At 41.2% G+C, this 13,102-nt stretch overlaps 1 protein-coding gene across 5 annotated transcripts in view; it reads left to right on the forward strand.

Annotated features, from left to right (window-relative positions):
• Nucleotides 1–144: 144 nt before the first annotated feature.
• Nucleotides 145–13,102, forward strand: part of LOC102314376 (membrane-associated guanylate kinase, WW and PDZ domain-containing protein 1) — a 51,744-nt gene continuing 38,786 nt past the window's right edge. For 2 of the 5 annotated variants that reach the window (XM_005930691.3, XM_005930692.2), the window contains exon 1: nucleotides 949–1,314. In XM_005930691.3, the coding sequence (XP_005930753.1) occupies nucleotides 1,232–1,314 (83 nt within the window). In that variant the 5' untranslated portion in view covers nucleotides 949–1,231. Of the gene's footprint in view, nucleotides 759–948; nucleotides 1,315–10,061; nucleotides 11,244–13,102 lie in introns of those variants that run through there. The other 3 variants (XM_005930689.3, XM_005930687.3, XM_005930688.3) reach the window with 3 other exon arrangements.

Raw genomic sequence — 13,102 nt, forward strand, 5'->3', positions numbered from 1 at the left:
TTCCAATCGGTATTCTTGAAACTGTAAAGTTTATAAGACTATTTCTGCATTATTTTCATAATTTTACAAGCATTTGAAATCAGTTTTCATTCGTCTTTCGAAAAGCAGTAGCCAGCGGTGTATCCGGGCTCCCATACGTCCCAAAACATACTTGCAACATCCCTGAAGGACAACCTAGATTCTCACCTTCACTAACCTCACATTTATGATTTTATTACGAAACCACGCTTTCCAGCGCTGGATTAAATAACCTGCAGCGCAATTGTGGCTTAGAAAGTCTCCTGTTTAAATCTTGCTTTCACGCCTTTAACTCGTAAGCGAAAAGTGATGCTGCTACTGCTGCTGCTGCTGCTGCAGGTACAAAGAGACCTAACAGGGGCGGTACTTTTAACTCTTTTATTCCCTCCCCTCCGTGCTCCTTAACTTCTCAAGATAACCTTCTCACTTGCCATTTATGCTTTCACTGTTTCTATCGCTGCAAAAGTCCATTTTAGTTGCACCAGCTGCAGCCTATACCCGCACTTTCAACCGGACAGTAAAGCCTAATCTAATTTTGTCTTTCTCACTTACGCCCCGGGAGCACCGCGCCTGCAGTTCAATGACACCTCTACCCGGTCAAATCGATAGTACCGATGTTGGTCTTTTTGTTAGCTGCTGCAGTTGCATCGATCAAATAACTATGCATCCGTAAACAATTAACCTGGACCATCTCGCAAACAAGGAAGGGAGGATTTGAAGCGAGTAAGGCGGACATGGAGGTAAGTCCAGCCATTATTATTGACACTTATTGCACAAGTTAAACATTTGTAACCACGTCTTTCATCCATCCTCCACGCTGGTTTGCCCACAGCAGTGCAGCAGCTGTTACAAATTATGAGCGGCCGCTGTCACATTTGGCCGACAGTGTGTGTGTGTGTGTGTGTGTGTGTGTGTGTGTGTGTGTTATTTTCCCTCTCTCTCCTCTCCCCTCTCTCCCTCTCTCTCTCTCTAAGATCAGCACAGCTCTCAGAGCATCACTAGTGTCCAAATATATCCCGTCAGCCGCGCACATCGTATCTGACTTTGTCTGGGATACAGTGGCAGCATCTACACATCACTGCATTCCCACACCTTTAAAAAAAAAAATATTATACACCGGACTGCTGCTGCTACTGTTACTGCCGTTGCTTTTTAACAAAGCAACTCATTTTAATTAAGTATACTGGCTTGTCATTTAACCTCAGTCGGGTCAATGTATATAGACGCGTTCAAACGGATCCTCTTTGAAAGGCTGAACTGCTTGAAGAGGATGTGTGTGTGTCAGCGGCAAGGCAGGTTAGTATTTCCCTAAATATGGGAAATCTGAGAATTTGTTGTGTGTAAGCCAAGTGTGTGTGAGGTGAGATGAGGGGGGAGGTAGAGGGTGGACTGAGAGGAGAGAGAGAGAGAGAGTGTGTGTGTATGCATGTAAACTCAGCCTGCGTGTGTGTGTGAGAGAGAGTGTGAAGAATGTGGGTTTGTGATTAGGGTGGCAGATCTTTTGGATAACAATGTCAGTTTTAACAGATGTAGCAGCTGTTAATCACGTGCGCATGCTTGGTTGTGTGTGTATCTGTGTGTATATGTGTGCACATGAACCCTTGAATGGCTTTCGAAAGTTTGTTGAGCCCCGTTTCATAAATCCATTCGCCCGTGTGTGTTTTTTCTCTCCACTTTTCAATCCCCTGCTCCAGAAATGGTCTTAATGAAATGCTCGATGCACCTGCACCCATTTTGCCCTCAGAAATAGACTGACTTGCAAAATGCACTCTATAGTTCACAGCCAGGTGTGTGCATGCATGTGAACAAGTGCCTGGCAGCTCTCTGTACATGCTTGCGTGTGTGAGTGTCTTTGTTGCAGTTCGTTTAGGGTGTGTCCTGGTTCGATAAAGGCATCTTGTATTAAATTGATGGATGTGTAACCCTGAGTTAATAGCGTGCATTGCCCTGGGTTTAGAAAGCAGTCAAGGTTATGCTGTTAATATAAATCTTTAATTTGTTAGTAGAGCAACATACATGGTGTGTTAGGTAGTCCACACACTGAGAGCTCCTTCTGCTCTGGTACTCACACTGTTTGTTTTGCCTTAGCTTCACCTATGCATCCAGCACCTGTTTTGCACTATAAATAAGGAGAGCCTTTTATTCTGCATTTGTCCCCCTTTTGTTTCCAGTTATCCAGCTCAAGTTTTAACCACCAGTAAGTGGAAATGCATGCCAACTCCCCTTTCACCGCTAACAAGAGGGGAGGATGAAGTGAGGTGCATTTCTCCTCTGTCGTAGTAATGCATGTCATCTGGGAGTTGGTGATTGTCTAATTATGTACCTCCTGTGTCCTTCGGCATCATGAATATTCATGCATCTGTTTTAAGGTGTGGTGAAAACAAAGTGTGTGTGTGTGTTTCAAGGCAGTTTACCCTTGACAGGGCAGGGCTACGCAGGCACATTCTCCCATCTGTGGTCCAAACCTTTGCTCCCAGCCACTGCTTTTGAATTCTACAGTTGTAGCTTGCTCTATTCTTAGTTCTCGGCAGTTTGTGTGCAGTCTGATATGAAATTTCAACAACAACAAAAGCATGCCCATGCTGGAACTACCTCTCGTGGCCATACCTGCACACACACTGAAATTCAGTTTGGATCGGCGAAGCTGCCTTTAAGTGGTTTACTCTGACTTAGGTAGAAAATCAATAACTAATCAATGCTAGTGTGTGGAGTTACAATTTACACAGTTCCATATTTGAAATGTCAAGAAGGCAATGAATCCTTGTATCCTTGAGTCAGATCTGAGTTGGACAACTGGGATCAATATCAGGTGGTGAGACTGGCAGCAGGAGCAAGCGAGGGTCACCTTCACCCATCCCTACTGAATCAGCAGTATCTCTCTTCCACACACACAACTGAAGGCACACACAGACACATGTACTTGAGGGCCTGCTTAGGTTACCAAACTGCGACCTCACAAAAATGCTCATTATAGTGAACTGAACCTTCCCTCCCATTTCCTTTTGAATTATTCATTTTGTTATTATGATTTCAGCCATTCTTTCATAAGGTTACCACACCCTTCTCTGTTTGGATTCTGTTTCCTTCCAGGCTTCCACTGATTCCCCCTTTTTTATTTTTTCCATCCGCTTTGAATTTTCCTAATTTCTTTCTGCTTTTCCCTTTTGGTCTCTCTTATCCATCATCACTGTTGAGGAGCTGATCTGCTGTGTTTAATTAAACTGCTCTGTCTTCCTGATGAGAGCTAATCTGGGATCGCAGCGAGGGGTGCACCACTTTTGCGTAAAAGGGGACCTGTTGTCACAGCGCTGGTCCTCAGAGGAGCCGAGAGTCTGCACAACATAAAGTAACCCACTAACGTGCCTCCTGCCTTGACCTTGATCCCGTGACTCTAAATATACAGTTTGCCCAAGGCGAGCATCACTGAGCTGGTGTTATCCTTTCAGGTGTGTGTGTTTGTGTTTGTGTGTTTATCTGGGTGTTGCTCCAAAGCTCAACAATTTTTGGATCTCGCACTAAATCCCCTTTTGTCGTCAACACCCAAGCAGCTTAGTAATAGTTCAATAAAAACATGAACTCATTTTTGGATTTGTTGATGCCGTGCAGAGAATTTTTTTTTTCATTCCTTCTATTCTTATCAGCTATTCATTGTGTTAAGTTTATATTGATTGTGTAAGAGTGGAAAATGCTTTAGTGCACGTGTATGCCACTGTGCATGGCATTTTGAACCCACAAGCATTTAATCTTATATTTATAAATCTGCCACTGCTGTTTGTTTTATGTTGAGCACTCCCATGCCCTAGATTTGAGAGAGAGTGAGCATCAGGGAGGTTTAGTACACCCGGTGTTGCTTGTGCAGTTTGGTGTAAATGTTCGGAGCGAGAGGTCAGGGCATGGGTAAGCGATAAGGCGACAAAGTCGGAGCTGGGAGAATTTTCCTGTGCATTTTCCATCTGTCTGCCACTCCACCAGTCGCATGAATTTAAGGTCACTGGTTATTTAAGATGCTTTACTTGGCTGACCTCCAACACCTCCTGGGAGGATGCTGCAAGATTAAGAGCAGTGTGCCTCACCACAGGTTAGAGGGAACAGATGAGCTTATAGTGCTCAGTGTGTGGGATGGGTTCAGCTGAAGGTTTTCTTTTCTTCACTGGTACCTAATTTTTCACTAAGTACCCTTTTCTCTCTGAACTTCCTAGATAAATGTTTCAAGATGCATTCTGGGGTATGTTCAGAATGAATGGCAGAAATGTTAGAAATAAATGGATTTAATTTATCAGCAGTTATTTTAAAGACTAAAATATTCTCTGGTTTTGTTCAATTTCTTTACCTTGTGTGATTTAGGAAGTCATTATGGACTTTGTCACAATGAGGCTAGTTTAGGACAAAAAGACTTATTGATAAGTCCAAACAAACCAATCATTAATAGTTAGGTGTAACCCTGGAATGATGCTTTAAACAATGTGAGTTAGTTCATAAAGACTGAGCTAAAAAATTAATAATGATAATCAATTTATTGATTATGAGCTGCACTTCTACCACATCAAAAGGAGCTAGTTGAGGTGGTCCAGCCATCTGGCTAAGATGCCTCCTTGACTTCCCTAGGTAAGGCATTAAAGGAACAAGGTGACAGGGCAGACTCAGGACGTGCTGGACAGATTACACCTCCTGGTTTGTTTGGGAATGCCTTGCGTCCCCCTACAAGAGCTAAAGGAGATGGCCAGGGAGAGGGAGATCTAGGGATCTCTGCTAAAACTGCTGCCCCTATGGATGGAATGAATGAATTATTTTACAACAAAAATTAAACTCCAATCAAAATGTCAATTAAACAACAAATAGCTTTTTTGGTGGGCTCAACAGACCAAACTCTTTTCATTTAGAACATAAATGATTAGGGGAGTAATCAATAAGTCAATCAGGAGAAAGGTAATCAGAAACTATGCAGAGTAGGGTCACTCGGTCAAGGAAAACCTTGAACTCCTGACCCACAGTGAGAGGATCTGGCTCTGTTACGCAATGGGATGTATAATAATACTTGAATGGTTTGGGTTCACATGTACGTCTAGTGGAAGGGCCAGTACAAATCAATATATATCCATAAAAAGGCACAAGGGGTCACTGAGGGACTTAATGATTATGAAAATGATGTGGATCAATCAATGCTATGGCCTTCGCTGTCACCAGATCTTAACCCGAGTGAACACCTGTGGAAAATTTTGAACTAATGTGTCCCTCCGCCACCACCATCAAAACACCAATGAGGAAATATTTTTTGGAAGAATGATTCACAAATACTTTCATTTACATCTCCTGAAGAATCAGTCGAGGGAGTTCTGAAGCTGTTCTGGTGCTGCTTGGAGGCCAAATACCTCATACCTCACACATTATATTGGGTTTTATATGTCACCTTTTTGTATAGAGTAGTAATGCATAGCTACAAATGTTACACGTCTTCCTTTAACATGTCAGTGTTACTGTTTTGACTCCAGAATCCACCTGTAGCAAAGAGTCTTACTTCATTTGTTCTTTTCCTCACTCATCCACTCCTCACCTCCCTTACCTCACTTCCTGTCCTGGTTTCCTCACTACTGATTGGCTCCCGTGTTCCTTTGTTGCTCAACTGAATTCACCTGCTCACATTATATAAGGTCTGCACTCACTCTTTTCACTCCCATATGTGACGGCAGCTTAGGTGAGTTAATTTTGTTCTTCTGAGTAGAATGTGTATATTTTTAAGTCTGTCATTTAGTGTAACCTTATTTTATCTCATCAGAACGAATCAGTCAATGTGTCTCAATCACTCGTTTAGTTAAAATACTTTAGATATAAAGTAAAATAAATCTAAAACACATGGACAATCATGGCTGTGTTCTGATAACCGTTTCCTTTTAACCTGCTAATTAACTCTCTAACCTGTAGTCTCCAGGATGAGGAATGCTGGAAATGTTCCTCAGAGATTTTGGCTCTTATTGACATGATAGCATCACACAGTTGCCAGCTGCACATCCATGATTATACTGTAATCTCCCGTTTCACCACATCCCAAAGGTGGTCTATTGGATTGAGATCTGGTGACTGTGGACGCCATTTGAGTAAAGGGGACTCATTGTCATGTTCAAGAAATCAGTTTTAGATCATCTGAGATTTGTGACACGTGACTTGTTATCCTACTGGACACAGCTGTCAGAAGGCACTTTCTCCATAAAGGGATGAACATGTCCAGTATTAGTACTCAGGTGGGCTGTGGCATTTAAATGTTGCTCAACTGGTACTAAGGGCCCAGAGTGTGCCAAAAAATAATCTCCTACAATATTCTACAACCAAAATCCTGAAAAACTGATAGAAATCAGGATGCTTTTATGCTATTTATAACAAATCTTTACCCCATCATCTGAATGTCACACCATAAAGTGAGGCTCATCAGATCTGGCAACATTTGCCCAATCTTTTTTTGTACAATTTTCTGTGAGCCCATATGAACTGTAGTCTTAGTTTCCACAGTGCAGGAGTTGCACCTGATGTGGTCTAGTGCCCCTTTAGCCCATCTGCTTCACAATTTGACGTGTGTTCAGCGATGTCTTCTGCATACCTTGGCTTTACTGAGTGGTTACTGTTGCCTATCAGCTTGAGGTAGTCTGGCCATTGTCCTCTAACCTCTGACATAAACAAGGCATTTTCACTCACAGAACTGCTGCTTACTTTTTTAAAAATCCCAGAAATTGATGTGTGGAAAAAATCCCAGTAGATCCGCAATTGCTGAAATACCTAGAACAGCTGGCAACGACCACACCACTTTTAAGTCCTTTAAATCTTCCTCACTCTGATGCTCAGTTTGAACTTCATAACATTATTAGGTCTGCCTAAGTGCACTCAGTTGATGCCTTGTTATTAGCTAATTCATTCATTTGATACTACAAGTATACCTAATAAAGTGGCAGTGAGTGTATTATGAAGTGCTGAGCTTGGAGCTTTGATGTTGAACACTAACTAGAGCTGCCATCTGACTGAAATGTCTTTTGGTTTAGGCCTTTTAAAGACATCATGCTGGGCCTTTGTTGTTGTTTTTACATTTTACAGATTTAGAAGTTGATGCAATATTTGGAAAAATAAGCAGGAGATTAAATGATTATGAAAATAATTAATGTAACACTTCATGCAATTTAAAGTCATGAGAAATAAATTAGCAGGAAATCCTAACACTTATGAAACAAGGATCAAAAATTATTTGACTTTGTTCCTTTGTCATCTGTTTACCGTACCTTCTCTGGATGATCTAATCAGCAATAGCAAAAACACTGTTTCTGCTTCAGTGTCACGCAGTGTCATGAATGTCAGTGGACATTTATTATAGCCGTTTCAAAGGTTTGATGTGGAGCAATAGTGTTGTTGGTCAGTAATTATTATGTAATGCACAGTCATGCTGACTGGCTTATGCAGCGTTGTATAAAAACAAACAAACCCTCTCTTATTGTTTTGTTGTTTTGTTCTGTTTATTCATTGCCAGCATTTGCAGAGAGACCAACAAATGGAGCGCTTAGGCATGCTGGTCACATTCTAGCTGACAAAACACAAAGTCAGTTCATCAATATCCACCAGAATTTACATTTAGGAAAGACAACTGTTCGTCGCCTTGCATTTCAGCGAGCATGCATGAAATACAAAATAAGCTTACATAAATTCAAAGAGCATCGTAGCTGAGCTAATTGCCCAGGCTAATTTCATTACCGGAGGCTCCATTTAGAGCTGCAACAAAATGTGGACAGCAGAGCAAGCGTGACTCCACCAAGTCAAAGCAACCAAGAAGCTTTTATGAGCACACACTAGTTCTGCTGCTTCGTGAAGCAGCAGGACAACAATTAATGACGTGAAGATTTAAAATGAGATGATTAAACTGGGGAGAGCGGCGTTTGATTAGAGCAACAACTCAGAGGCAAAACGCTGATTGCGTTAAAAGTTTCTCATCTTTGGAAGAAGTTGAACAAACTCTGCTTTTGTCAAAGCTGATTATGTCAGAGAGTGATCTACAAGCTGAGAGACGGCTTTGATGGGGATGAGGGCCGGCATCTAGATGGACATCAGGAACATGTGGAGAATCACGAGAGCTGACAGTCGCTGCTTTCCCCATAAAGCTGGACCTCTATTATCGATACAGGCAGACTTTGAGAATAGGTGTTGAGGTGCCAAAATGAAGGTTAAATTCATTGCTAACAGCTGTATGGTCAATAAAACTGTTTTAAGTGCTGTTTTGAATGGAAGTCTGTGCACCCTGGCTTCGCCCTGCTGGATAAATCTGTCACGACAAGATGTTCTTGTTTTGCTGGCCTCACCAGAGACACTTTTTACCGAGCAATTCAATTATTCACCCGTCTTAACTGATGTGTTTTGCTTACACCTGTGGGTTTTTTTTCTTCTTGGAGGTCTTTCAAGACATCGTCCGGCCCAATGTCAAGTGCTATTCCCTCTTGTCCTTGCTTCGTTGCTTCAAGTTGACTTTGAATTATTGAGCTCCGTGGCAAAACTCATCTCTGTAACTTTAATAAATTAACACCCTCGAGATCCAACCTGAAATAACCGCTAAGTTAATTTGTCGTGTAATAAAAATATTCTGATCATGACTATGAACTGCCAGGGGTAAAATGGCCTTTTAGACTAATCACTGTAAAGGATTTTGTTACCTATAAATGCAGCTTTTTGCACTGCTGTTTCAGAGGGTGTTATTATATTGTGTTGAGACTTAAAGTGCACTTTCACTTTCTTTTATTGGAAAAATAACTATTGTGGTTAATTAGCTAAGAACGACAAATGTTCTGTGGATAATGAGTGCTCATGTAGTTCAGGGCAAAAAGACATTTTCATACAGAAATCTGTGAGGCACAGCTGTTTGTGTTATACACTGACTCGTAGCCTGTAGCACATGCACTGTAGTTTCTGAATAAACAGATATGATGAGGAACAAAATGGGCACTAAGAATAGACTAAATCAAGGAGTTGTGTGTTTTGCCCCTGACAGATCACTGTGGGGGTTGAAATTACACTGAAAGGCAGAGGTTGCAAACTATAGAGATCCTCACTGGTGCAGAGGAAGTCAGTGAAACAGGATATGTATTGGTCAGCTCTTTTCTGACCTAAAGGTCAGGAATCTCTATAGAGCATTCTTTTTATAGGCTTAGATATCCGTGACCCTGCATATTGTTCAGTCTATGTAATTCATGCTCTCAGAATTACTTATAGCAGTGCTAGTGGGGCAATTACTTTGGTCCATATTAAGCTCATAACTGTGTAATGAATTGCTATTAAATTATGTACAGGCAATTACAGCCCCCAGTGGATGAATCCTACTGTCTTCCATGTCACTATTTAATGTGTTTCATAGTGGAAAGATACTATATTGACAAAAGCATTGGACCACACCTTTTTATCTTTTAATTCAGGTGTTTTTAGATCCATTGTATAAAAATAAAATGTATAAAATCAAGTATAAATCAAAATCAAACACCTAGCCATGCAGTCTGCCTTCACAAAATTTTGTCACTGATTATTTTAAAGAATGTCGCCGCTGCAACCAATTTGTGAAATTTCTTTCCTCATAGATAGTCAATGAGTTACTAAGTGGTGTTATTGCAAAGTCGAAGCGTGAGTCTTGAAGTTGCAGAGCTTTGACGTCATAGAATTCCAAGCTTTTTCTAACATTAACATCAGCACAAAAACTGCGCACTGGGTGCTTCATAACATAGGTTTCTATGTTCAAGCAGCTCCAGTAGGTGTAACGTGAAGGTAACTTGGTTCCTGTTTCCTTATAGTGTACCTCTTGATTGATTTGGCATTAAGTACACAGATTTATGTTTCCACAGGATCAGCTTCATTAGTCTTACAACTTTAGTGATACATGTCTGACATGCCTGTGCAGGTTCTCAGTCATCCAGCTCATGGTAGTCTAAGGAGCTTGGAAAGAAAACGGCTGGACTTCTTTAAGTTTCGTTCAAGCAACTTAATGAAGTCCAGTCACTCTCTTTCCAAGCTCCTTAGACTTTAGTGATTCACTTTTTATTTGTCGACATCTTAAAACTAATATTTAATAATTTAATATTTCAATTAGTCCTGTGTTTATGGTTTGGGCCCAAATCCTTGCAAAACTGCTGGGATCCCTTTTACTGCTCTTTATTTGATTAGATGGTTGATAAGATCAAGAACAAGGTAGAAACTACAGCTGTTATCTCTCAGCATGTTGCCATGCTTATTGGGAACATGTGGCTGACTTTAGCTTAAAACACAGTCGCATTGCTTCTAGCATAGCTGCATATTTTTAGGTTTGCTTTGAATCAGCATGAGAGGATGATTAAGAGCTCATCATTTTCATCTCATAATCAGTTCAAGCAGTCACGTATTGCGATTTTGATCAAAGGAAATTTCATATGACACAAAATCTAATTAGTATTTCAGAAAATTCATTCATGTTTTCATACAATAGGCTAAAGGCAATATCACCTTTTGGGTTATGTTCTCCTTTTGAAGCCTATTTTGTAGCATTATGGCCATTGCCATCTTGGATTTTTGGAACCAAAAATAAATATATGTGAATCAGAAAGTGGAATACTAAGTTACTGGTTAATGCTTGGCAACTGCTATCTGTTAATTAATGCTAAACAACATACATGTAAACTGCTAGAATTTAACACACTAAAACTGAAGAAACAGCTTCCTGGATGTTGCTGAGGTGGCACTGCAGACTATTTAAAACATGGACGAAGTTGCATTGATAACATCTATTGGTTTGTAAAGTCCTATTTTGCCAGCGCATGCTCATATAGTAGTCACTTGCCAATCAAATCCATCAAGATGAGCATCATAGCGTACTATGCCAAACTCATTAGGAAAGTGATTACTGGGCTGAGGGCAATTTTCCATAGGAGTCTATGCATGCAGACTTCTTTGTGCAACTAGTGGTCATCAGAGATAATCCAGGTTTAAAAGACTTTCACACTGATTTCACACAAGAAATCAGTCATTACAGTTGACATAAAGGTGGAAAATTAGCTATGGAGACTAAATGAAATTTCTGCTGTGTAGCTTGTTTTAACATGGAAGTCCATGTAGATTGGTTCTTTCTTCCTCTTTCAGTTTTTAAAAACTTGCCATTCAAGGAATTGCAATTCATGCCACTCCTGTATTTGCTTAATTTTCAGCTATGTGGAGTAACTGATTTATACAGATATGGTCCGATACAGGTAAGATCATCATATTCAAAATTATATTAAATGCAAACAAATGATTTCTTAGTAATCTATTAAATCTAACATGATAAGATCACTGCGTAGAGTCAGTAGCCCTTGCTCCTCCCCAGCCTTGATGACAATGTGTTTTTAATGAACATGGTAAGATGAGCGTGCAGGGCCAGTTTGTAGTGTCAACACCAACAGCAGGGAGAGAGAGAGAGTGTCAGAGTGTGTGTCTGCAGCAGGACGAGTCAGGCTTCAGCAACCTGACAGGCTGTGGCTCATTAAACCCCCATCAGACGCAGGAGGTCAAGACAACAACTACATCTCAGGCAACACACGTTAGGCAGAAACACAATGCGACTGTGTAGTTCCAACAGAATACTGCTTTATACCTATGAGTGGTTTTATTTTAAGCTTTTTAATCTTTACTGTTGAGACGTTCCCAGAAATCTTTAGATAAATCATGAAAAGACCAACGGCTTATAGACTTATTATTCAGGGACGATGCAGATGTTGTGTACAATATGATTAAATGGAAAAAGTTGCTTTTGTTTGTATTCTGGCCTCACGCCACCCTTAATGCACGCTGTATTGCTGTGTTTTCTGTGTGGGCGGATGGCTGGCTGACTTCGGAGAAGCAGGTCGACAGTGTAGCTGCAGAAGGTTTCACAGTGGGGTAGAGAGAGGGACTGGGGGCACTGTTTGGCAAGACTGAAGCGATAAGCATAATTTCAGGCTGAAATATGCCGGCGTAAACAACGCTACTTGTTTGATTGTGTTTAATTCAAGTGTGCTTGAACAACAGTGACAGGCTGTTGTTCTAGAAAGAAATGTGTGTTTTGGGGTTCAACTATTTCTCTAGTTTTGACTCATGTCGCCTGAGCTGAAGTCCTGCAAGGTCAAATAAGTGAGTCCTACGCCAACCCTCAGGCAGGGTGGCGCCTCTCGATCTCCATCTGACCTCTGCTTTTCCCTTTTTCTCTCCTCTCCTGTTACTCACTGAGTGCACTGCAAAAACACAAACAACCCATCTGTATTTCTGGGTTTCATGGTTCTGTTTTTTATAATTCAATCTTATAAAAACACACACACACACCAGGGACCTCCCTTCTTTAACTGAGCAGCAGCAGAGGATGGAAAAGGATCTCTGTCAGATCTGCAAGTCGATTTGCCAGTCAGCTGGAAAGGATTAGAAATATCCTGTCCTTCTCTCACTCTTTGAAGCAGACTTATTAGGTCTGTTGGGTCAGAGGACCCTAGGGCCTCCCTACTAGCTCTGGGTCTGGTGCTGTGCATGTTAACCCTGCCTAGCCAGGGGTCACCACAGCCTTTTAAGAGGATTGCATCTTGGTGAAGTGAAGTGTAATGGCTTATTTCCTGGCCACACTGGAAGGGGAAATCAGTAGTATCCATTTGGGATATTGTATTTAAGCAAAATTGACTTAGTGGAGGTGTTCCAAAGTAAGTAAGAAATATGCTTAATTGTGTTTGATGAGAAGATTGATATCACCATCATGTTGCTATGGTAATTATGAAGCCTGAGCCGGGGGGTAGGTAGCTTAACTTAGCATAAAGACTGGAAACTGAGGGCAAAAGCCCGCCAAACGCTGCCCAAAGGAAATTAAATCTGCCTGCCTGACTTCTAAAGCTTTTAGTCCACACATTGTGTTTGTCTTTTTGATTGTGATATAGTGCCTTGTGTGGCTCCGTCTTACCGTGTGTTAAGGTGACAATGCTGCTCTGATAATGTCAGAGGAACATTGTCTGTTCTCTGGCAGTGCAGCTGTCACATCAGGGACGACTCAAACAAATCTTCACCGTGCCAGCTACATCCTCCTGCACCCTCCCACCCCACCCCAACACACAGC

Source organism: Haplochromis burtoni, unplaced genomic scaffold, assembly GCF_018398535.1.
Source record: "Haplochromis burtoni strain Fernald_Lab_line unplaced genomic scaffold, NCSU_Asbu1 Contig_134, whole genome shotgun sequence".
Classification (NCBI taxonomy): Eukaryota; Metazoa; Chordata; class Actinopteri; order Cichliformes; family Cichlidae; genus Haplochromis; species Haplochromis burtoni.